Source organism: Telopea speciosissima, chromosome 7 (assembly GCF_018873765.1).
Source record: "Telopea speciosissima isolate NSW1024214 ecotype Mountain lineage chromosome 7, Tspe_v1, whole genome shotgun sequence".
Lineage (NCBI taxonomy): Eukaryota > Viridiplantae > Streptophyta > Magnoliopsida > Proteales > Proteaceae > Telopea > Telopea speciosissima.
In genome coordinates this window covers 12793697-12820319 of record NC_057922.1, presented here as the reverse complement: position 1 = coordinate 12820319, position 26623 = coordinate 12793697, and the positions used below count along the sequence as shown (strand labels likewise).

The 26623-nt window shown below is 40.3% G+C and overlaps 1 protein-coding gene across 3 annotated transcripts; it reads left to right on the top strand.

Annotated features, from left to right (window-relative positions):
• The first annotated feature begins 650 nt into the window (after nt 1–650).
• Nucleotides 651–26623, top strand: LOC122668869 (adagio protein 1-like). Of its 3 annotated transcripts, none has more exons than XM_043865428.1 (3): nt 651–990; nt 24669–26295; nt 26516–26623. In XM_043865428.1, the coding sequence occupies exons 1-2, from the start codon at nt 770–772 to the stop codon at nt 26275–26277; spliced, it is 1830 nt and encodes a 609-aa protein (XP_043721363.1). In that variant the 5' UTR covers nt 651–769; the 3' UTR covers nt 26278–26295; nt 26516–26623. The 3 variants fall into 3 exon arrangements, with proteins under 3 accessions (XP_043721363.1, XP_043721362.1, XP_043721361.1); XM_043865427.1 differs by having other exon boundaries at nt 26470–26623; XM_043865426.1 differs by having other exon boundaries at nt 24669–26623.

The window sequence follows — 26623 nt, the reverse complement described above, 5'->3', positions numbered from 1 at the left end:
CTGCATCATGATCGGACGGCCGTGATTAGGTACTGATGTCTAAAAGGTACCGTTTGGAGGAATATTCGAAGTCTGCGTGCACCGTAAGCGCATTACGCACCTACCAAAGCAGCTTGAGTATCTAAGCCAGACTGCCAGACACGGCGACACTTGAACATGCACGATAATCCAAAACATGGAGTGGATATATTTTTGTAGTTTCATTATTCATACCCAAAAAAGAGATATTTTTTCAAGTCAGTAAGTGAGATTACATAAGTACCCTTTAATTTTACCCCTGCCGACTTGATAAAGCGAGTGGCTTTTCTGCTGTAATTCTACCACTCGCGCGAGTGATATTTTAAATATCTCTCTCTCTCTCTCTCTCTCTCTAGAGTACGCTTTTTTCGGGTCGGTAATAAAAGGCTTTGTAAATCGTACCAGCCACTCGTTATTCTCCCAAAAAACCACCATAGCCGGCGCATTTTGGAATGCCTGACTCTTGCTTTCTTCCCACCAGAATCCCATAACCAAGCAAGGAAAGAAAAGTCATATAAAACGCACATCAAAACCCTAATTTTTTTTTTATCTCTATTTCCATTTCTTCATCTTCAATATGGTTTCAGTCAAATTCTTCTTCTTGTTTGAATTCGTGTTTGCGCCTCTTGTCTTGGATTGACAACTGAAGTTTCAGGTATTTGGTGATTTATTTAGTTTTTGGTTTGGTTTATGGTGATGGGTTGAAGAAGAAATTTGAAACTGGAAATTTGTGCTTGAGGAGTGGGGAATTATGGAGTGGGATAGTGATACTGAAGGTAGTGGTGATGAGGAGGGGTTCTTGTTGAATGATGGAGGGCCTTTGTCGTTTAAATTTGGGAATTTGCTTCAAACGTCTCCTTGTGGGTTTGTGGTTACGGATGCTTTGGAGCCTGACCATCCGATTATATATGTTAATACTGGGTTCGAGCTGGCTACTGGTTACAGAGCAGAGGAAGTCCTTGGACGGAATTGGTTAGTTATTTTTTTCGTTGTTTCTTTTGATTCTATTTATTTTTGAATATGTTATCCGATAATTTGATTTGTGGGGTTTGGGTATGGATGCTGGGTTGGGATGTATTAGACTAATGTTTATTTTCGGATAAAAATTATCTTTAGCTGTTTTATTTGGATGGATATCTTTAGCTGGTTTCATTTTATAGTCTCGAATTATGTGGATGAAGTCCGATGTGGCATCAGTTTGGCGTTTCTACCTCAGTTGTATTGGTGACTCTGTTGATCTTGTTATACTTTCGTTATCTTCTAGTTCCTTAAATGTTGTTTGCCTTAAACCTCCACAGCTTGCACTACACACTGATAAAACACTTGACGCAGTATTTCGGATGAGCATTCCCATTCTCAAAATGCAGAATGCATTTCCTGAGAAGAATGAAATGCTGTTTGGTGGCTGTGTAATAAGAATGCATTTTCGGAGAGGGATTGACGCAGTAGCTGACAGGGTCACAGCACAGTGGCTCGAGCAGGCCATCAAGCCATTTGAATTTTGAAGGCAGAGAGATGCCACTTGGGAGTACAATTTGAAGGAGTCTAGATGCAGCAGTGAATTCGGTGACGGGGGTGCCGGATATCATCTTTGTTGAAACACAAAACAAATTGTTGAACACTGGTGATGTAACTTTTTAGTCACCGGGGACAGAAACAAAGGGAGCAGAAAACCTAGCATAGAACCCTCTCTTTCTTTCCCTCCTCCAGTCTTTCTTCTTAGAATGGTGATAACTGATAGGGGTTTCTCATTTTTAAAACATAAAAGGATGAAAATTCCCTTTAACCTCAACCAATTAAACGCGTGCATATTTAAGTATTAAGCTTGCTTTTGCAAAAACATGCCAGGTCAGAACATGGAATGGGTTTCTGGATTCATTCCAGAGTGAGCCACATTCTCGCATGTGTTCAGGGATTTGCGAACGGAAATGTATACCAAATGGCCTTCTTGACATTCTGGCATTCATTTTTGACTCAGAAATACCAAACATTGCCTGAATAAAGATTGCTATTTGTTTCTGGTCTTTTTACTGTGTTAGGGAATGGGTAATTCATAGTGCTGATAAATTGGTCCCAATAGGGCGCGTGATATTAATATGGAGATACACGTTTAGTGGTAGTACCCATTATCCCATTGTAAGATTATGGAATTTCACTAATTCAATGAAAATTAATTTTTTGATAGAAGAAAGTTAGTGACAGGTTTAGGGCTTCAAATGTGAAACTAGGGTTCGAGCTGACATAAAAAGGTTCAGTTGGGTTTGTAAGAGGAAACAAAGAAAGACAGTAGAGAACTGCAGATGTTAAGAGAACTTTGTTATAGCACCCCTAAACTGCACATAATATAAAAAGAGAACTTTGTTATAGCATAACAACTATATGAGAATAGAATTAAATAAGTTAGAGAAATATGCAATTTTCACAGTTATACAAAAATAAAAACAATATTTTTCATATATCAACTGGATTCTAATAGCAACACACATATTCATGCAACATACAAATATAGCCATACTTCTAACATGACCCAAAAGGAAGTGAAATAAATCCATCTAAAATAAGTAGGACTCAAAGAACCCTCATGGTTTAAGCGTCAGAACTCAAGTGATTCTGGAAGCTTGAAGTCCTGACATAAAACCTCATGCCTTGTGTCAAGAATTCATAAGGTTTCTTGACTTCTCTTTTTGTGTATGAGCAAAAAGCTCCATCTCAGGGACAGCAGCACGGTTGATGTAATTCGAGAAATTATAAGGGTTGATTAACCAGATTATGGTGCAAGATCATAAAGCTGAAATATGTGATATTTACATTAAAATTGAACAATTAAAAAACAACAACAAAAAACTCAGCGTTATCCCAACTTAATGGGATCGGCTACATGAAGTTAAACAAAACAAAGTAGAGAAGACTGAGGTCTAAACAGAAAAAGGGGGAATGAAGAGATGGAAAAAAAGGGATGGGGGAGGATATGAGAAATGAAAAATGGGAAATGACAAATGCAAGATGTAAATAAAAAGAAAACTGAAATCTGAAAGGTGAAAGTGAAAAAGAAAGTAAGAGGAAAGAGGCACTACATGGATCCTTGCCCTTCAACAGGCTTTATCCAAGGTCATATTTGGTACAAGACCTAGACTATGCATGTCCTTTCTCACAACTTCTCTTATGGTCATTTTAGGCCTGCCTCTAGCTCTTTTAGCTCCTTCAATCAGAATCATATCACTCCTTACTGGGGTGTCCCTAGGTCTCCTTTGGACATGACCATACCACCTCAAACGACTCTCTCGTAGCTTGTCATTGATTGGGGCAACTCCCAAGTCAGTTCTAATACATTCATTCCAAACTTTATCTTTCCTAGTTTTTTCCGCACATCCATCTTAACATCCTCATCTCTGCTACACACTTAGTAAGTTCGGGAACTGAAATTGAATGGGAACGGATACGTATGGCAATTAAACGGACTAGACAGTAATAATACTTTTCAATAATCCGGTGTAATAAAGCGCATACGACAATAATACGGTACGTGTTTAATACAACCACTCTATAAGCAAAAATACGGGCATATATTTACTATGTAACAGACATTCACCACCTAATAAACAAAATAATAGCATACACAATGATTTTATTCATTTCATCTACAAGATTTTCTATATCCATGATTTCAACCATGGTTTCAAATAGAGAAACATTGTAAATCTTTCAAAGAAGTGCATGAAAATATCTCCTTTAGTACAATAAAAACTGTACAGAGTCTTACTGAATTTTGTATATAGGAGAACAAAGAAAATATTATATTATGTATACATGATCCAACGTATGAAGAGGTGGTTTTGTTGCTTCAAGGGAAAGCTGTGGTATTATGGAATTCAGTGGGGTTCATCATTGTCTCTAACAAATGAGTTGAGTTCTCTTCTCTATACACTTGGGCTGCAGAGAATAAATCCAAATGTCTCTCAAGATCGTCATCAATTTTCCTTGAGAGAAATGTACTAATTAAGATTCCCAGAGAGGGGGTAATTTCAGGCTTGATGTTAATGTGATTTTAGATAGAGAGAAGGATTAGAATCACTTATAGAGCCTGTATCGCAGATCAGATGTCTCAGGCCTTGAAATCTATAAGCTTCTACCAATCTGACGGTACCATGAGTCATCAAGAAAAGACAATCGATTAGGATATAATACAAGGATGAATAGTTTTCTAATATCAAGATATCGTTCTCCTGTTTTTCTTTTAATCCCTGGAAATCATTGTCCCCTATTTCTCTTTCAATCATATTCTATTTTTATCACTTCAAGATGTCACAAACAACAAACAATAAGAAGCAGCAGAAAGACATTCATCAAACAAAAAAATTAACACAACAAGATCGAAAAACTTACAGGATCGAAAGGAGGAGAAAGGGCCGCTGCAATTAACCTGGAACCGAGACGGAGAATTGGAAGGGGCAGGGCCGCAGGGACAGGGGGTATTGAACCTTGAATCTCGTTGGTCGATGTTGAACGGAGATGGAGACGAAGCAGTGAATGGGGCAACAACCGAGGCAACGGATTAGACGGCTAGGGTTTGAAGAGTGGAGTGAAGACGATAGGTTTTTCCCCTTCTTGCGAACTGAGGGGTTTTTCCGTGTTTTCTAATTTTATCTTTAGTTTTTTTTTTTTTACATAAACTAATATTTCAAGGAAAAAGTATTATACGCGATTGATACGTATTTATACGGGTATAAAACGGGAACCTTTAAAAAACACGTTTTTTTTTATATCAAATATACGGATATATGCGGTATAAGAAGTATTTTTGAATTAAACGTTCAGATACGTGTTTAATATGTGTATAATATGCGAACTTACTAACTAAGGCTACACATAGCTTCTCAATATGACACTTCTTAACTGCCCAATATTTTGCCCTATACATCATAGCCGGTCGAACTACAGTCCTATAGAACTTTCCTTTAAGCTTTAAAGGAATACTTCAGTCACACCTATGCACACCTACAGTACTAATTGCCTTATGCTCTGTCCCATAGTTCTGTGTTTTGAAAGCTCTATTTTGTCAAACTCCAATTGGTCTGAAACTTGACATGTGAATAGGGGCCGATGGGTGTACCTCATAGTTATCAAGGCGGAAAATCAACCACGGCGTTTTAGAGGGGCAAAATTCAAGGCGACACCGCCATGGCGGCAAGGCGCCCGCCATGGCGACGCCTTGATAACGATGGTGTACCTGTCCACAAGAACTGGGCTACATCTGATTTGGCACGTGTTAGATTTTTGGGATCGATTAAGTAAAGCTTCCTAGGTGGACCGTGTATGAGACCTTTACCCAAATAATTAATCATATGCTTAGTATTTTTACTTACATCTTTAGTATGGTTCTTATTACTTCTTAACTACTAATTGGTTTGATATTATACTTGCTATTGAGGATTAGAATAAAAAATTGCTGGGGAAGGAATTTGAATGTGACTAATTGACTTATAAGAATATGTGTTTGTGATTAGTACACTATTTATTTGTTAGCAAGAGAGTAATTGCTGAAAAAAGGAACAGCAAGAACCCCAAGAAATCTCCAATGGCAGAGGCTGAAAAGCTTGATCGAGTACTCCTCAATAATGATGGAAGAAGTCACAAAATTTCACACCAATCGGAGAAGGTGAACTAGAACAGGTAATTCATCAAACACTTGGTGAGCACCCTTGTAGGCTGAACTCGATAGCTGAGATGTGAGATGCCTTAAAAGGGTGAACAACCAATGAGAGAAACTGAAGTCGAGGGAAGCTTGCGATGGTAGTAAATAGCTCCAAAGAAGGAAACACCAATAGGCAGCGCAGCAGTCCAAACCCAGAAATCGATTAGAGGCAGTTTGTGAACAAAAAACTGAAAAAAAAAATGTCGATTAGAGGTTAGGATCTGCAAAGAAGGGATGGGAAAGGTTGATAGTTGCTGGTTAGTGTTGCAAGGGAAGCTCCAATCAAGGGAAGATCATCCTACAGCAGGTATCATGGTTGAATCTTCAAAAACTTGGAAAAACTTCAAAACCGCAAGGAGAAGTGCAGCAACTATCGGGCATAAATGGAAGTTTATGTCATGAAGAAGATGAGGGGTTTGAAGGGCAGCAACTAGATCGTAAGATCACCTCATTAGTGCTGCCCTAAGGTGAAGAGAAAGAACCAAGTAGAAGAGGAGAAAGATGATCGAAGAGAAGAGGGAAGGAGGTGGGTTTTTGGCCTTAGATCAGAATAGGGTTTTTAGAGTCCTGCTCTGATACCATGTTAGCAAGACAGGAATTGAGAGAATGGCTTAAGTGAGTAGTGACTCTCCTCAGCCCCTCAATATATATATCATTAATTAGGACAGAATTACAAGTATACCCTCCGTAGTTGACTATGATAGCTAAGGAGAGAAATAAAGAAACAAAATAACAAAGGAAATGCCCAAAGTACCCTTATCGGGTTACAAAACTTAACATTATTGTTTATTTATGGTGTATTATGCTTAAAAACACTACTTTTGTATGTATCTATGAGTATTTTAATTTTTTAGTGTATACAACTTTTCTTGATACATGTCCAAACTGTCTCTTAAATCCAGCATCCTGATATGGTGCTGATACCGATAAATAAGCACTTCAAGTACAATTTAAGCTGCTCTCTTGGGGCCTGGGGCAAGTGTTCTGACATCTTGTTGATGCAGATCCATCATCCAAATAGGCTTGTTTTATTAGGAGTACGTCTAGGGTTGCGTTCTATACATGTTGGGCCTTTGATCCCATGGGATTTCTATTTAATAGGTCACTTTTATTGACTTAAAGTATGGGTAATCGGGTTGCATATGGGATTAATTGTTTTAGTTATATACTTATACTTGTTTTATTTTGATGGTGTTCATAAATTGAACCAGTTCAATCAATGGTTCAATTTAAATGATTTTAGTAGTTTTCTTTTAAGTGTTTAGGACATCGTTTTGAGTCTATTTCAGTTTCCTAATAGGTTAAGGATTGGGTTAGGCCTTTCCTTTTTAGTGTAGGAGTCTATTTTTGAGTCTTTTATATAAGGTTGTAAGGGGGGAGGAGGGGCGCAAGTATTGAACACTAATTTTGATTAATGAAAAGCTTTTTGCTGCTCTTCTTCTCCATTGGAGTTTTGTCTTGTGTTTGATCCAATCGGCACCTTGTGGTGCGAAGCCTGGGTGGTTCTTTGAAGCTCTCATTCAAGTTCTAGTTCAAGTTTTGATTTTTATTTAAGATCTACAATCAAACAAGCTACTGCCAAGGAATTTCTACCACAATAGTGAGTTTGAATCATCCCCATCCCCAACAATTCTTCTTCTAATCCGCTCACAGCCCAAACCCTAAGATTCTCCCTTTTGTTTTCAATTTTCCCAATACCTAAGTTTTGCCCAGACCAAACCAGCCAGACAAATCACACCAGACTTTTATCGAATTCTCCTCTTATACTAGGGAAAACTCGATCCAAGTTGCTCTCTCATTTGGCCATCATAAACCCTAAAAATCCATCTTATTCTTTTCAAAAACCCTAAACCTTGTACTTAACCTGCTGCCAATTTATTCCAGCAAACTTTCCACCGTTAAAACTTAACGTAACCTTCACTGATAGACTCCCCTACTTCAACTTGACCTAATCCTACCATAAAACCCCAACCCTAATCAAATTAACTTATTCTGCAATCCCACAATAATTACTTGCTATAGATTTAGTTATACTAGTCTCGGTAAGATCAAATTTTAACTGTGTCATCGTTGTAGATCATTCATTTTGAGCCTGAATCGTCTATTGTAGATGTCATAGGGAAGTCGCTAATAACCGAGCAAGATGTGCCATGTGGCCCACGTCCAAGGAATCTAGGTTTATATGCTGGCTATATAATGTTACAAAACTCACTCCTTTATCCAGAAATGAATTGTGATTAGTGGCAGTGTTACACCTGTGCCAAAAAAACCCGGGCTAATTTGAACTTGGGTTTTAAGTCTGAGACCCGAACCCTAACCCGAATCCGATTATAGATCCGGAACCCGAAGTCGTTGCATCAAGTACGTTATGGAATTTTGGCTGGGTGTTCGAATGGGTAGATGATGAAGAAAGAACCTTTTCGGCAATGCATCACATACCAGTAAAATGACGGATACCTCCCCTGTGTAGTTGCAAAACCCATCGACAGATGTACGGATCGTGGTAAATTCTACTAATTGACAAGCATAAGCCGTGTTTGATATTTTAAACTTAAATATTTTTGGCGAGAGTGTGTTAGAGTAAGTGGGGAAGATCCCAAAAGAAGAGCCCTAGGATTTCATGAGCGAAAAGCCATAAATAAGGCATCGGAGGCAAGAAAGGATGCAAACAGAGTCTTGGATCTGGCCTTGAGTCCGGTGTGGGCTGAACAACAGGGTACATCAGATTCACGCACGGATTCACACCCAGGCTTGGATCCGGCCTTGTATCCGATGCGGGTCGGATACGAAATTTCAAGAATTCTGTGTTATTAAACATTATTATATGTTATTTAAATAGATTATATTATAATAATATTATTATAAATAAAGATGTATTATAATATTATTTTAATATAAATTATATGTAATATAATAATATGGTGTTTATATTTATATCTATATATATGTATATATATGATTTATATAGCACATGGGTTATATTTTATTACTTAAATAAATAGTGAAGTAGGAGGTGGCTAGGGAAGAAAGTGGGGTTTGGTGTATAGTGAAGTAGGAGGTGGTTAAGGAAGAATGTGATGGCTTGTAGGACAAATAGTGAAGTAGGAGGTGGTTAAGGAAGGAAGTAGTGGCTTGGTGGACAAAGCCACCTAGCCCATGTAAGGAGGTGTCTCTTAATGAGATTTGGCCAATTTTCCTATCTAGACTAAAGATTCAAACGGTTGAATCAATTCTATACTACTAAAAAAAACAAAGGAAGAGAAGAAGAAAAGGAGGAGGAAGAACTTGGGAGCCCATTTTCGGTTCTGTTGGTAAGAACCTCACTCTCTCTTCCATTTTTCTATAAGCCCCATGGTTGATTTGTCAAACCTATTCTCTTACCCAATTGCCTTAGGATCAAGCTTGAAATCGGTCCTCCCTATTCCGAAGTTCCTTAATGAAATCTAACTAAGCAAAGTCTCACTAAAACTTAAGATTTAACTGTTTTTCAAATTCAGAATTTATAGTAACTATTACCCAATATTAATCCTTGATAGTTCCTTTAAAAATCTATCAAAATTGAGTTAAATCACTTCTATGGGGAGCTTGATACTCACCTCTAAGACCACTCTTGACCTTCTATTTAACCCCTCACTTGAATCTAGGAATTTTAATGGCAAACCCTAGATTTGGGTCTTTTTGGATGATTTATTCATTGAACCCAATAAATCCCTTGATAAGAGTAGGGTATTATGACCCTAGGTGACTTAATGACCTTTCCCCAAGTCCTTGTGGCTTAAAACCCAAGTGAAATCGAGTTGGAAAGCTCAAACCTTAGGAAATTCGGATTCAACAGAGAGGTGGACCCAGTGGTAGACTCAAGCCAGAATCCGCAATAAAAGTCCACACCTATTCTGTTTTCAGGTGGACCCAGAGATGGACTCAGGCCAGAATCCGCAACAAGAGTCCACACCTTTTCTGTTTGCAGGTGGACCCAGAAGTGGACTCAGACCAGAATCCACTCAAGAGTCCGGTTCAGGTTTTTTGGGCATTTTACCCCGGTTGGACCCAAGCGCTGTGCCTCCACATAAATAGGCTGAAATTCCACTTCAAGTTGGGTAACATGTTCTGTCTTCTATTCTGGGAGATTGACCCCTGTTTAGTAAAAATTGCATAACTCCACCATCCGAACATCATTTGCTCTGATTCTAATTTTGTTAGAAACTAGATTCATAGGGCTTCATTTTGTTAGAATAAACCATTGCCCAAGTGATCCGAAATTTCCATACAAAATCCTCCATTTTTCCTTTAAATTTTTGTAACTACTGTTAAACTTAAATTTGATTCTAAACCTATTCTAACCTAACCCTAAGGCTACCCTAGGACCCGACCAACACTCAAGCATATCCTAATACTTGTGTATGACTTAATAATTATAGGGAATAATCATTTGGTCATCGAAACCTATCGGCAACCATCTCGAGGACTATTTCAATCTCGCAAACACAAACATAACAAGGTAAGTGGGGGTAGGCTTTGATTTCATTTGGGAGTGTTTAATTTCATTCTTAGATTTATTTGTTAGGAATCATAGGCATATTTGGATTCCTGTTTTGTTTATGTTATTATTGATTTCCTTACTTACGATTTATGATTGTGAACGGTATGATGTGGAATGGTTGGCAATATGAATTCTTGTGATAGATTAGATGCCGTAGTCGGCTTAGAAACGAGTGGTATGGTGTGCCGTAGTATGGGATGCGGGAGCACTGTACACCTCGTACTATACCAATTAGACTACATATGGTTAGGAATCTCATTCCTTGATGCTACAACCCTTACCAGCAGGGGTTTAGGTGTTGGGTGATCATAGCTCCCTGTCACTGAGGAGTGTGATGTATGCCGGGATGGGGTCCTGGCTATGATTATCAGGGTCTATCCACGGGAAAGTATATAATACTAACGACCGGTGTGGGCTCCATACAACAGTTGAGGTTACGTCTCAGGGAGGTTAAGAAGGAACCGAGAATGTTTCCCGAGTTGTTGGCGTAGCACAGACTTAATGACTTGGGCATTTGTTTGTTAGGTGGAATTAAGATTTAAAATTGAATCCATGCATATAGGATTTTTGCATTGCGTGTGAATGTGCTTGTGTGTGGTCTATCCTTTACTTGCTGGGCTCGATGGAGCTCACCCCTGTGGAATATTTTCTTTTAGATTATCTTGCAGGTGGATATGATGGTAGTAGGAAGGATTATTTCGAGGCGGAGGCTGATAACTACTGTAAATGTGCTGAAGTAGACCCCAGAGGATTGTGACCCCAATCATGCAAACGATTAAGGTGTCCTTGGAGAACAAGGACTGATGACGTGGTGTTTTCTTTATGTTTTCTTTTGCTAAACACCATCCTTTTTTGTGGAAGAGTTTCCATTGTTTATATTTTAGAATAGTTATGTGTTGACCCGATGGTCGTGAACTTAAGAATATTGGGCTGTTGGAATTTTAATGTAAATAACATATATAGGACTTGTAAATATTTACTTTTCGTGCACTCTGATCAAGGAAACACTTGTTATCTTGATATTGTGTTGTGCTTGTGATGTGTAAATACTGCATTTGGATCCTGGCGGTCTTCGAATAGTTCGGGTATTCGGGTCAACTATCGAATCCTCCCAGGGGGTAGGTTCGGGGTGTGACAGGCAGTGTGTATTTTCCGATAACATACGTAGTAGAGGATATGATACAATCCTTTCTCTGCCAAGCTGTAGTTGCCAAGGTATGTAACTGCGATTACCCTAAGAGGGAACAAGAGAAAATTTTGTCTTGTCGGTAGGTGGAAAAAAGTAGAGGGGTAGCAAGTCGAACTAAGTTTCGTTTAATATTGTCACCACAACTTCCCTTGGACACTTCAGCACTGTCATTGCTGTACTCAATCTCACCATTTGACATTGCTAGCCTTGATTTTATGGTGGTTGCTTGATATCGATCAAGGGTTTTGGGAAGAGATTATTCTTCGATTTTTGTTCCTCTTTTTTGGTGGTTTGAAGGTTATTTGTAAGGTTCTCCTTGAATCGATTTTTGCTGGACATTGACAAAAATCGATCTTTGATTTTTTGGTGGCTGTTGGCGTTCGTGTTTGCTTGCTGGTTCATCACCTTTGCTCTTGTTTATTAGTTGCTTGTGAATTTCTGCATCTGCTTGATCGAGATGGGTGACCCAACTGAAGATTCCAAAGGTGTTATTTATGAGGTTGTTTCGGGCTCTTCCAAGTCTATTACCGAGTAGAGATTGGAAGGGGTGAGTAATTTCCAGCAATGGAAGAAAATTGTGTGGGTTGTTTTGACTGGTCGTGGCCAATAGAAACATATTACGAAAGCCAAATCATATGATGATGAAGTGTGGGAAATTGTAGATGCACGCAGTCTGGGACAGATGTTGAACAGTATGGAATCACAGATTGTTGACTTAGTGACTCACATAGATACTGTGAAGGAGTTATGGGATTACTTACATGTTTTGTATTCTGGACAGAATAATTTATCCCGTATATATGAGCTGTCACAGGAGTTTTATCGTGCTGATAGGAAGGGGTGTCCGTTGATCCAATATTTTGCTGATTATACGCATGTTTATACAGTTAAATGCGTTGCTGCCCATTAGTTCGGATGTGAAACAGATGCAAGATGTAGAGAGATTCAAAATTAGGGTAAGGCTTGGATGATTAATTATCACCCCAAGCACATCTATTTATAATCATAATAAAACATATAACATAATTACATGAGCAATGTGGGACTAAACCACATACAAGAGACATAATAAAAGACACAATAAAAAGGGGAAAAAAAGTCCAAAATACCGTGGGGGTATTTTGGCCCATATAATCTAACACTCACCCTCAAGTTGGAGCATATATATCATACATGCCCAACTTGACCAAAATAGGAAGAAACAGTTTGCCACTCAGTCCCTTAGTGAACACATCATCCAGTTGATCAGCAGACTTCACAAAGGGAACACAAATGAGTCCGGCTTCAAGCTTCTCCTTGATGAAATGTCGGTCAACCTCCACTTGCTTAGTATGATCATGCTGGACAGGGTTATGAGCAATGCTAATGGCAGCTTTATTGTGATGGGAAGATGGACAGCAACACCGATATCCTGCAATAATCCTCTAAGCCATAGAAGTTCGCAAATTCCTTGTGCCATCGCATGAAACTCGGCTTCAGCACTGGACCTTGCTACAACATTCTGCTTTTTGCTACGCCATGTGACAAGGTTCCCACCCACAAAGGAACAATAGCCAGAGATAGATTTCCTATTAGTAGTTACAGCCCAATCGGCATTAGTATAAGCTTCAATCCTCAGGTGACCATTGGGAGGGAGAAGGATTTCCTTTCCTGGAGCAAACTTCAAATACCGTAAAATACGACGGATTGCATCCATATGAGAGGAATAGGGATCATGCATAAATTGGCTCACCAAACTTACAGCAACGGCTATGTCAGGTCGTGTGTGAGAGAGGTAGATTAGTTTGCCCACTAATCGCTGTTAACAACTCTTGTCAATAGGTTCACCCTCTTTCTCCTTAAGTTTTGTAGTAACTTCCATAGGAGTATCTGAAGGATGACAACCTAGTAGCCCAGTCTCGGTCAATAGATCAAGGATATATTTTCTTTAAGAAAGAAAGATACCCTTCAAAGATCGAACAACTTCTATCCCTAGAAAATATTTTAGAGGGCCAAGATCTTTTATCTCAAACTCACGGCCAAGGAAGAGCTTTAAATTCTTGATAGCATCACCATCATTACCAGTGACCACAATATCATCCACATAGACTATGAGAAGAGTTACCTTGTCACCAACTCGTCTGATAAACAAAGTGTGATCAGCATTGCTTTTCTTATAACCTGTTGAAATCATAGCCTTGTGAAATCTGCCAAACCAGACTCTAGGTGACTGCTTCAACCCATAAAGGGCACGCTTCAATTTACAGACCCTACCCTTAGTCCTGTCATTAGAGAAGCCTGGTGGAATATCCATATACACCTCCTCCTCAAGCTCCCCATGGAGGAAGGCATTCTTTACCTCTAACTGGTGAAGATCCCACCCAAGATTTGCAGCCCAAGATAATAACACCCTGATAGTGTTGAGTTTTGCCACTGGTGCAAAGGTCTCCTGATAGTCAACTCCATAAGTTTGAATGAACCCCTTTGCAACCAGACGTGCCTTATATCGATCCACTGAACCATCAACCTTTTGTTTGACTACAAAGACCCATTTACATCCAACTGTTTTTTTCCCTGAAGGAAGAGCCACAAGATCCAACGTATTATTTTTTTGTAGTGCTCTCATTTCTTCCAACATTGCTGCCTTCCACTTTCCATCTGTAGATGCTTCCTGCCAATTTTTAAGAATCGAAACAGAAGATACAAAAGCACGAAAAGGAGGAGAAAGAGAACTATAAGAAACAACACGAGATATGGGATGTAAAGTGCAAGTCCTAATACCTTTGCGATGAGCAGTAGGTAGGTCCGAAAAGAGGGATTACCAGGAGATGAAGGATCTCGATCTGGAGCCGGCAATTGGATGGGTATTGGTGCTAAAGTGGATTGCAGCTGCCCTCTGTTGGTTTTGCCCCTTGTATAGGTGAGTATGTTGGAGTTGTCAATTCTCTTTTGAAATTTCACTAATAGTTTTCTAGACTGGAGTCGGCTCCCCCTGGATAGGAATATTAACACCACTATTTTCTATGGTCTCCCCCTGTAAAGGATTCCTGTCAGGTGAGGGAGGAACAGCCAGAGGAGGTTGGGCATTAATTAAAGTAGGATGGGCAGCATCCAAAGGAGGCTGGGCAGCAGTCAAAGGAGGCTGGGCAGTAGCCGTGGGTGGTCGTAAAAGAGGCTGGGCAGTAGCCGTGGGGTTTGGTAAAGGAGGCTGGGCAGCAGCCAGAGGAACCTCAAGAGGAGGAATCTCAAAAGACATATCTTCACTAGAACTGTCCCCCTGAAGAGGTGGTGAAGAATAATAAGAAAGGGACTCATGAAAAACAACATCCATACTAACCAAGGTACGGTGGGAAGGGGGATGGTAACACTTATAACCTTTCTGGGTTGGAGAATAACCCAGGAAAATACAACGGAGCCCCCTAGGTTCAAGTTTGCCTGGAGATTTGGTATTTCTGGCATAACACACACAACCAAACACCTTGGGAGGCACAATAAAGGAGGAATTTCCCAGTAAAACATCAGAGGGGCTACGGGAGTTAAGAACCCGAGAAGGTAACCTATTGATGAGATAGGCTGCAGTGAAAATCGCATCCCCCCAATATTGAAATGGGACATTCCTCGCAAACATCAAAGCCCTTGCCATTTCTAACAAGTGGCGATTTTTTTGGTCTGCCACACCATTCTGGGCAGGGTATCAACACAACTAGTTTGGTGAATAATGCTATGATCAGCCAAATAATTTTGAAATTGAGATTCTGTATACTTGGTTCCATTATCACTTCTCAATATTTTGAGAGTAGCCTGGAACTGAGTTTGGATCATTTTATGAAAATGCTGAAAGCATGAGAAAACCTGATTTTTTATGTGCAAAAGATACACCCAGGTGTTCGTAGAATGACAATCAATGAAATAGACAAACCAATGATGACCAGAAGTAGATGTCTTACGACTAGGGCCTCAAACATCAGAATGCACCAAATGAAAACAAGAAGAACTCCTTTTATTTGAAATTGGAAAAGTTGAACGTGTCTGTTTGACAAGAACACAAACCTCACAAAAAACGTCATCCTTAGTATGTAGGGTGACCAAACTAGGAAATAAATGAACTAAAATTCCTAAAGGGGGGTGACCTAACTTAGAGTGCCAATGGTAGAGTTCAGAAGAGACCATGGAGTTCTGGTGTAGCGGAGAAGGTAATGGTGGTGGAGAGAAGCGACCGTCATCAAGCAGGTATAGCCTACCGTGCACTTTACCCAATCCAATCATCTTCCCAGATTCTAGATCCTGAAATACACAATGAGAAGGAAAAAAAGTGACTTTGCAGTTAAGATCACGAGTAATACTACTAATTGAAAGAAGGTTAGTAGTAAAATTAGGAATGTGTAAAACAGAAGACAAGGGAAGAGAGGAAGTGCAGTTGATGATTCATTTTCCAGATATGGAAGAAAGGGAACCATCAGCCACTGTGACCTTGTCTTTCCCAGAAGTGGGAGAATATCTCTGAAACAGACTAGAGGAACCGGTCATATGATCTGTAGCTCCAGAATCTTTGATCCAAGGATGGGAAGCTACAGAATCACAATGACCTCCAAATGGAATACCTGACCTGGCAAAGTGGGAACCTAAAGGAGCAGAAGAATTGGCACTAGCTGATGTAGTAGAGGCAGTAGCAGCGGAAGACCTTAGCATATGTAGGAGTGCCTGCAAATCATCCTGGGATAGACCAGTGTTAGCAGCAAGGGCTGCAGTAACAATTTCAGTTTTGATGGGCCTTGGTTTTTGTCTGTCTTTGTCTTTGTCTTTGTCTTGGCAGCCCTTTTAGCTTCAAAGTCAGCCGGTTTCCCATGAAGTTTCCAGCACTTCTCTTTGGTATGATAAGGTTTGTGACAGTGCTCACAAACAACAGTCCCTGTAGTAGAATCACCAAGAGAAGCAGTGCCACTAGGTGCAGGAGTGGCTGAGGCAGCAGCCTTGAGAGCTGATCTGTTAGTAATAGGAGGGTGCAACATGGCAGCCCTACGGTTCTCCTCAGAGGACACCAAGGCATAAGATTGTTCAAGTGTGGTAAAAGGCGTATGGCCCAACACTTGAACACGAATCTTATCATACTCCACATTTAAGCCAACCAAAAAATCATATACCCTGATCTTGTCCATATGCTTCTTATAGGAAGCAATGTCAGCAACTGTAGTAGGGTGAAAGTCACAGAAGTGGTCCAATTGTTGCCACAGACTACGTAGACTAGCATAGTATTTTGAAACTGAAAGTTCTTCCTGAGTGGTATGAAGGACCTTCTTCCAAAGTTCATATACTTGGGCATCATTGCCAAGCTGCCTGTAGGTTTCCTTGCAAGCAGCCCAAATCTGTGAGGCTGTGTCAAGAAGAAGAAAGTTATGCTGCAAATCTGAAGTCATAGAGCCAATCAGGTAAGACATGAGAACACCATTATTGGCAAGCCACCTTTCCTGAGCAGGTCTTTGTTCATCGGGCAGAACACTAGTGCCATTAATATGGCTGGTGAGACCACGACCAGCAATGGCAAAGGAGGCAGATCTGGACCATAAAGGGTAATTGGAGCCATCAAGTTTAATAGGATTGGGTGGAAAATTGTGGTAGTTTGTCTTGCTGTGACCATCATGAAGAGGCTGATCCGAAATAGCTGTAGAATTGGAAGAATCACCCATACTAGCAGCAGAGAAACCCAATAAATTCCTTCAAGTTAAGGGCTGAAAATTGGAGGAGAATCCCCTTTCAATAGGAGTAAATATGTCTCCAAAAATCAGAAACAGCAGCCAAGTAGAAACCCTAGATCGATATTGTTAGGGTTTTGGAAAAAATCCTGAATTGCTGAAATCGATGTAGAGAATAATGAGCCAAAGAACTGCAGGGAAGTGGCTGGAACTGAAGTCGAGGGACCCTTTATGATTGAAGAAATACCCTGCAAAAAATCAGATCCAATAGGCAGCAGCAACCCCAAGATCGATAGGTGTCAGGTTTTTTTTCAAAACCCTGTGATGGTGGAATCGATCTCAAGGAGGTCTTCAAAAACTGTGAGATAAGAACTGAACGAAAACAAGGGCAATCCTGCTGCAGTTCGTGGCCTTTAAAGGGAAGAATTAATTCCTTGTAAGTGTAATAGAAGCAATCCAAAAAGCTGAAGATCCAAATATTGCAGGCAGGTGTGGCTGGTTCCTATCAAGCAAAATTGTGTAACATTATAATGAGGTAATGGGGGCACCAACTGGATCGAATGATCACCTCATCAGTGCTGCCCTATGTGAGAATGGAGAACAAGGAAGAAGAGAGAGAAGAGAGGAGAAAATCGAGAGAGAGAGAGAGAGGAGAAAAAACTGAAATTAGAAGGGAGGTGGTCCCTAATTCGAAATCTGCTCTGATACCATGTAGAGAGATTCAAAATTAGGGTAAGGCTTGGATGATTAATTATCACCCCAAGCACATCTATTTATAATAATAATAAAACATATAACATAATTACATGAGCAATGTGGGACTAGACCACATACAAGAGACATAATAAAAGACATAATAAAAAGGGGAAAAAGTCTAGAATACCCTCACAGTATTCTGGCCCATATAATCTAACGCAAGATCAACGTGAACAATTTGCGGTAATGGGATTTTTGGGAGGACTGGGCCAGGAATATGACTTAGTACGCTTTACTATTCTTGGATGTGATAAAGTCGCCTCACTTGCAAAAACTTTTTCTCGCGTTCTTCGTGTTTCTCATGATAGTTCCCATGAACCAGCAGTTGCTCATGGTGAGAGCTTTGCCCTTGTTGCTTCTAGTCAAGGGAGAGGTAATGGTGGACATAATGGGGGCCGTGGTGGTGGTACAGCTGGCCGTGGAGGTGGAAGAAGCAGTGGTAGTGCTAATGGTAGTGAAAATTCTGGTTCTGTGAAGACTTGTAAGTACTGTGGTCGATTAGGACACATCCAACGCTTTTGTTGAAAACTTCATGGGAAGCCACCGCACCAGCAGTATGCTAATTCAGTAGCTAGTACCGAGTCTCCTGCTACACCTTCTGAGGGTAAGGTGGTGAGATTGTCTGATGAGGATTATGCTCGGTTCACACAGTTTCAGATTTCTCAGCCCTCTTCATCTTCCTCCACAGCTACTTTTGTCCAGACAGGTAATGTCACTGCGTGTTTCTCCACTTCTCGTCCCTGGATCATTGATTCAGGTACCTCTGATCATATGTCTGGTGTGTCAGGTAATTTTTCTTCCTTTCGGTCTTCAGAGTCTAGTGTTACATTGGCCTGATGGTTCCCTTGTCAAAGTCACTGGCACGGGTACTGTCAACCCAACTAAGTCCTTACCCTTGTCTTATGTTCTCCATTTACCCGACTTCCCTTGTAATCTGCTTTCTGTTAGTAAAATTACTAAAGCCTACAATTGTTCAGTGACCTTTTATCCTGATTCCTGTGTTTTTCAAGATCTTATGACGAAGAAGATGCTTGGTAGGGGACGTGAGCCAGGGGGGTTGTATCATCTTGAAGACCCTCCTTCAGCTGCTTATTCGAGTGTTTTGTCTCCACACCAGGTTCATTGTTGGCTGGGCCATCCGTCTTTGCAGAGTCTACAAAAGTTGGATCCTCATTTTAGTTCCCTTTCTAGTTTAGAGTGTGAGTCATGTCAGTTTGGAAAGCTCCACTGTGTGAGGTATTCCCTTAGAGTCAATAAATGGTCTGCGTACCCTTTTCTTTAGTGCATTCTGATGTATGGGGTCCTTGCCCTGTTACTTCTAAGATGGGATTTAAATATTTTGTTACTTTTGTCGATGACTATTCTAGAGTCTCCTGGATTTATTTAATGAAAAGTCGTTCTGAGTTGTTTACCATTTTCGTGCCTTTGTTATTGAAATTCAGACTCAGTTTAATAAGAATATTCGTGTTTTGTGCAGTGATAATGCCCTTGAATATTTTTTTGCTCCCTTTAATTCTTTTATGGCTGACCGTGGTATGTTGCACCAGTCTTCTTGTTCAGACACACCCTAACAAATTGGTGTGGCTGAACGGAAGAATAGACATTTAATGGAAGTGACCCGTTTAATTCTTTTTGAGATGGAAGTACCAAATTGTTTTTGGGCTGATGCTGTTTTGACTGCCTGTTTTCTTATAAATCGTATGCCATCTTCTGTGTTACAGGGTGGAATTCTTCATTCTCTTTTATTTCGTACTGAACCTCTCTTTGTTCTACCACCCAAGATTTTTGGGTGTGTTTGCTTTATTCGTGATCATCGTCCAGGTCTATCCAAATTAGATCCCCGGGCGGTTAAATGTATTTTCTTGGGTTATTCAGGCACTCAAAAAGGTTATCGGTGTTATGCATCAGTTCTTCGAAAGTACTTTGTCTCGGTTGACCTTAACTTTTTTGAGTCCACTGCTTATGATGATACATCTTTTGTTTCCTCCGAGTTGGATGTGGATCTTCCTTTATATGTGGTGCAACGTACTCTTTCCCAGGTTCAATCGGCTGTTGCTCCGTCTTCGCCACCTCCGCCTCCTCCTGTTCGGCTAGCCCGTCCTCCTGTTCGGTTCACATTTGTTCGGTGTCCTCGTGATTATTCAATACCCCCGGTCTCTACTGATCCTCCAACTTCAACTTCGCCTGCGGATCGTACTCCTCAGTTAAGTATTCGTTCTTCTGATCTTGATGTTCCCATTGCTCTTCGTAAGGGTGTTCGTAGTTGTACGCAACATCCTTTGTCTTATTCTGTTTCTTAGACAGGCTTATCTGCTAACTTTTCTTCTTATCTCTCTACTGTTGAGTCTTATCCTACCCCCAAGTCTGTTTCAGAGGCATTATCCCACTCTGGCTGAGGACAGCTATGGAGGGGGAATTGGCTGCATTGGCTGACAATCACACTTGGGATTTGGTACCTTTACCTGCTGGTAAGAAGGTTGTTGGTTGTTGGTGGGTATTTGTGGTTAAGGTGAACCCTGATGGCTCTTTGGCTCGTTTGAAGGCCCGCTTGATTGCCAAGGGTTATACACAGGTTTATGGGATTGATTATCTTGACACATTTTTACCTGTTGCTAAGCTTGCATCTGTTCGTCTTTTGATATCTCTTGCCGCGTCCCATCATTGGCCCCTTTTTCAGTTGGACGTGAAGAATGCTTTTCTTCATGGTGATCTCCATGAGGAAGTTTATATGGAGCAACCTCCTGGGTTTGTTGCTCAGGGGGAGTCTGGTTTAGTGTGCAAGTTTAAGAAGTCGTCGTATGGTTTGAAACAATCTCCCAGAGCCTGGTTTGGGAGATTTTCGGGTGTTGTGCTAGAATTTGGGATGTCTCGGTGTGGCATTGATCATTCAGTATTCTACCGGCATAGCAAGGTTGGAAGGATATTTTTGGTGGTATATGTAGATGATATAGTCATCACTGGTGATGATGTTGAAGGCATTAAGCAACTGAAGATACATTTGCAGTGTAAATTTCAGACCAAGGATCTTGGTAAGTTGAAGTACTTTCTTGGAGTTGAGGTAGCTCAGTCTAGCAAAGGTATGTCTCTCTCCCAGAGGAAATATGTTCTTGACTTGCATTCCGGAACAGGTATGCTTGGGTCTAAACCTTGGGATACTCCAATGGACCCAAATTTGACGTTGACAGCTGATAGTGGTGATGCTCTTGATGATCCGGAAAAATATAGAAGACTTGTTGGAAAATTAAATTATCTCACTGTGACTCGATCGGATATTGCCTTTTCAGTTAGTGTAGTAAGTCAGTTTCTATCATCTCCTAGGACTTCACATTGGGATGCTATGATTTGGATTCTGAGATGCCTCAAGAAAGATCCAGGTCATGGTCCACTCTACAATGATCATGGTCATGGACGTGTTGAGGGGTTTTGTGATGCTGATTGGGCTGGTTCCCCTGTGGATAGAAGGTCTACTACTGGGTATTGTGTCTTTTTGGGGAGAAATTTGGTGTCCTGGAAGAGCAAGAAACAGCCAGTAGTAGCAAGATCTAGTGCAAAGGCAGAGTATTGGGTTATGGCACAGGTTACTTGCGAGCTGATGTGGATGAAGCAGTTGTTGACTGAGTTGAAATTTACGAAGGAGTTACCTATACAGCTGTGGTGTGATAATCAAGTTGTTATACATGTAGCTTCCAATCTTGTGTTTCATGAGAGGACAAAGCATATAAAGGTTGACTGTCATTTTGTTCAAAAGACACTACAAGAAGGTTTTATTGCCCCACAACATGTTTGTGCAGGATAGCAACTTGCTGATATTTTTAACAAGTCTTTGGGAAGTGTGAGAATTGATTATATTTGTAAAAAGCTGGGCATGAATAACATCTATGCTCTAGCTTGAGGGGGAGTGTTAGATATCGAGATTTGGCATCTCGGTATTAGCGCCAGTACCGAGATGGGTTTAGTGGGGGTTATTTTGGGGATTTAATCCCATCTTGTCTCTTGTGTACCCTATTTTTATATTGATTAATGAAAGTGGGAGTTCAATCTAATCGGTTGTTCTCCCGAAAGGATTACAGCTTCCTCTCTTCTTCTCCATATTCTTTCTCTCCATCTTCTCCATTAAATATGATTTTATTTACAACATTAATCCAAAAGATAAATAAAAAAGCTGAATGCAATACGCAAATTGAGTGTTGCTTTCTGAAGATCACAGGATATTTCAGTTCTGTATGAAATTCATTTTTTGTGGCTGAATTATGATCTTCAGCAATAGAGTGAAATTGATATCTTTCAGGAAAGCTTCCACCAGAAAAAGGAAAAAAATCATGAATTTCAGGATTTTGTTGAGATTGCTTGTTTAATTTCTTTGTTATCTTGTTTTTCTAGGCAGCTATGTTAGCAAGAAGTGTTACTTCCCAAAGCAAAGTTTGGAGGCTTTGTCAACTAACACCTTGACTCATATGAATTGCTCTCTATTAAAGTCATCACTTTGCATCTGATATGTTGCATAGATAACTTGTCTTAGGATTGTCTGAAGAATGAGGGTAACTTTTTCTGAGAATTGGTGTATTTTGTTTGATATATTTATTCTTAGTAAAGTATTAAAGTGTAGTATACCTAGAGAAATTAACATGACTTGTTAACAGAAGATAGGGTTGAAGAATAAAGCAGGGGGGCTCTCTCCACTAATCACAGATGTTCATACTGTTGAGCACTGTTCTACCTTGGATGTAGTTATGGGTAAAATATGTGGAGAGATTATCATGACCCATTGACATAACATATGATCATAGAATATAGCTGGCGGGCAGTCTCTCCACCTATCACAGATGCTCATACTGTTCACCGCTGCTCTATTTTGGGTGATGAGACTGCATGAAATGGCACACCTTGTTTGTAATGGGGATAAGGCATTTGAATGGACAGGATGGTCGGGGTTCTTGTGGGCTGCAGGGAAATAGATATGAAAGTTTAAAATCTTATTTGGTGATGGCAGTTTACTAGGATTTCAGTATCGTATGTGTGGGGGATGGAAAGGGATGATGCAGCTCACAATTTTAAAATTTCAGACCTGATTTTGGTTTAGGTCGAAGTCAAAATATTTCAGTCTGTTGACTTGAGCTGTATCTTGAATAATCCTGTAATTACTGTATGGTTTCTTTTGATTTGATTGAAATTCCAAAATATTTTGATTTGTTTGGTTGCCGAAACTGAAATACAGGATTTCAATTGAAATTTATCAAATGTTATTCGAGCTGGTTAAATAAATCTACTAAATCTTAAGCCTGTCCTGGAATTCCACTGGTAGAGTGCATGCAGGATCCATGTATGTAAGGTCTTAGGTTCTTTTTTTTTTGTTGGGGGGGGGGGGGGAAGGGTAAATTAAATGCATGCTGGCTGTTAAGCCGACATCTGACCTTCAATTTTTTGAAGGACAAATCTGAAACGTATAGATAATCGTAATCTTGTAGGTAACCTTGAATTTCAAAAAACTTCCTGATTATTCATTCTCCTATATAGATTATGTCACTTTAAACCTTTTCACTTGGCAACCAAGCAACATTTGCAGCTTTTGGATTGTCCAGATTCCACAGCAATGTGAACATAGATTTTGGAGGAGACGAAAGCTCCGTTTGGTTAGAAGTTAAGGGAAGTAAAATAAAACAAATAAATAAATAAAAAGAAGAAAATTTTGCAATCCTTATGAAGAATAATTGTGTAATCAGCACAGCATACTAAATAAACTAAATTTTAATTCACTTGGCATCCAATATATCACTGAATTTTTCCAGTGACATGGTAAAATACTAAAATTTAGATACCATATTTAGTATATTCTACAGTTACACAATTATCCTTGGTAATGATTACAGAACTTCCCATTTTGTTTTGTTCCAATCTTACACTTCACTTCTCTTCTAATCAAATGGGTCCCAAGTGAGAAATCTTCATTTTTGAGGCCTATGAAATTTGCTTGTCCTAATATTTATATGATATAAAGACGAGCTATAGGAAATTAGTGAGCAATGTAATCCTTGGTCTGCTATCCCTCCTGAAAAGCAAAGTCTGGATTTGTCCCCTAACAATCCCTAACAACTGAACCTGCAAGTTAGTGAGTTACTGACATTTTTTTTTAATTTGTGTTAAGTCAATTTTGTTGACATTAAGCAGCAAAAACGTTTGACAGCTACAGAAAATGCCTTACTATAGGCAGCAAAAGTACAGGCAAAGAGAGCAAGTGCTGCATTTAGAAGACCAAATACTGAAATCCATGGCATTATACTCAATTCAGTCTTTTCCCAACTAAATATTGTTCTGCTAGACGGATCATGTTTTTCTATTCTGTTTTGTTTGAAACCATGTTGCATGCTATGGCATTATGGCTGATTCAAATTCTGAAACATGGGGCTTCTGGTTAATGTGTATGGGCTATCAAGTAATAATGCCTCCACCCCTGATCTCTAAAGAAATAATGGGCCTTTAGAGTTCTGTTTAATGGTGTAACTTGTGACCTCTATCCAAATCTAGTTATTCATATCTGTGAACTAATGGAATTCTAGCTGATCTTCAACTCTCTTCGGTAGATCTTTTTGTCCCCCCTTCCTCTTCCCAAACACACTAAATCCACTTGCATCAACAATTTTCCTGATTCTATGCTGTTTGGTATTGATTGTTGAGAACTTGAGATCAATCTTTTCCTATTACAGTTGTACAAACTTATCTTGAAAACCTAGGTATTATGAACTTTGTTTACATATATTAAAAATATCTTTGGTACTGAACCACTGACACTATGATGTCCTGTTCCAGTCGCTTTTTGCAATGCAGAGGACCATTTGCTAAAAGGAGGCATCCGCTGGTGGACTCTACAGTGGTTTCAGAAATCCGAAGATGCATGGATGACGGGGTTGAGTTCCAGGGTGATTTGTTGAATTTTGGAAAAGATGGCACACCCTTGATGAACAGATTGAGGCTGACCCCTATGTTTGGTGACGATGATATGATAACTCATGTTATTGGCATCCAGTTCTTCACAGAAGCAAATCTTGATCTGGGTCCACTTCCTGGATTTTCAACAAAAGAATCAACAAGATCATCTGATCGGTTTCATTCTGATCTTTCCTCTTACAGGCATGTTCCAGCTGGGCAGGGAAATATTCCACGTGATTTTTGTGGCATATTTCAACTAAGTGATGAGGTTATATGTCAAAAGATACTTTCACGGTTAACTCCAAGGGATATTGCTTCTGTTGGGTCTGTGTGCAAGCGGCTTTACTATTTGACAAAGGATGAGGATCTATGGAGAATGGTTTGCCAAAATGCATGGGGCAGCGAAACCACTCGTGTGCTGGAGACGGTGCCTGGGGCTAAAAGAGTGGGATGGGGTCGATTGGCCAGGGAACTAACCACTCTTGAAGCTGCTGCATGGAGGAAGTTGACTGTTGGAGGTTCTGTAGAGCCTTCTCGCTGCAACTTCAGTGCCTGTGCTGTTGGGAATCGAGTTGTTCTCTTTGGGGGAGAGGGGGTCAATATGCAGCCGATGAATGACACATTTGTGTTGGACTTAAATTCCTCTAATCCAGAGTGGCGCCATGTCAAAGTGAGCTCCCCACCCCCTGGCAGATGGGGTCATACGCTTTCCTGTGTGAATGGATCTCATTTGGTTGTGTTTGGAGGCTGTGGAAGGCAGGGTTTGCTCAATGATGTTTTCGTATTGGATTTGGATGCACAAGATCCTGCTTGGCGTGAAATCTTCGGTTTGGCCCCACCACTCCCAAGATCATGGCACAGCTCATGCACCCTTGATGGAACCAAGTTGATAGTATCTGGAGGTTGTGCAGATTCTGGGGTGCTTCTCAGTGACACTTTCTCGCTCGATCTGTCAATGGAGAAACCTGTTTGGAGGGAGATTCCGGTAGCATGGACCCCTCCTTCTAGGTTGGGTCATACACTCTCAGTCTATGGTGGACGTAAAATACTCATGTTTGGTGGTCTGGCAAAGAGTGGGCCACTTCGATTCCGTTCAAGTGATGTGTTCACCATTGATCTTAGTGAGGAAGAACCATGTTGGAGATGTGTAACTGGGAATGGAATGCCAGGTGCTGGAAATCCAGCTGGTACGGCTCCACCTCCTCGGCTTGATCATGTTGCTGTGACCCTACCTGGTGGCAGGATCCTGATCTTTGGTGGGTCTGTGGCTGGTCTTCATTCTGCTTCCCAGCTTTATCTCTTGGACCCGACTGATGAGAAGCCGACCTGGAGGATATTAAATGTACCTGGACGACCTCCAAGATTTGCATGGGGACACAGTACGTGCATTGTTGGAGGAACGAGAGCTATAGTTCTTGGAGGGCAAACTGGAGAGGAGTGGATGCTGAGTGAGCTCCATGAGCTGTCATTGGCAAGTAATGTGATGTGATGCAGGAGAAATATAATGGTGAGTTTCATACACTAGGAATACTTTTACTTGTTGGATGAATAGAAAGATCTTTCTTTATCGGTGAAACAACAGAAGAAATTGAAGTAGCAAAAGAACAGGTTCTTTGTTGGTTGATTGTTGCTAACATGCTTATCTTTGAGTCTGCTGGAACTGACTATTATTGCTCTTCAGGACATTTCTTTTCATGATTTGTCTGCGATGCGTTTTCTCATACCAGGTCCTCTTCAAGAATGCTATGTTTCTGAGCGCCGCTGTTCTCTTGATCTTTGTGAGGCATGTAACTGCCATATATTATAGTAAGCACGTTGCACTGGGATCCTGTTTA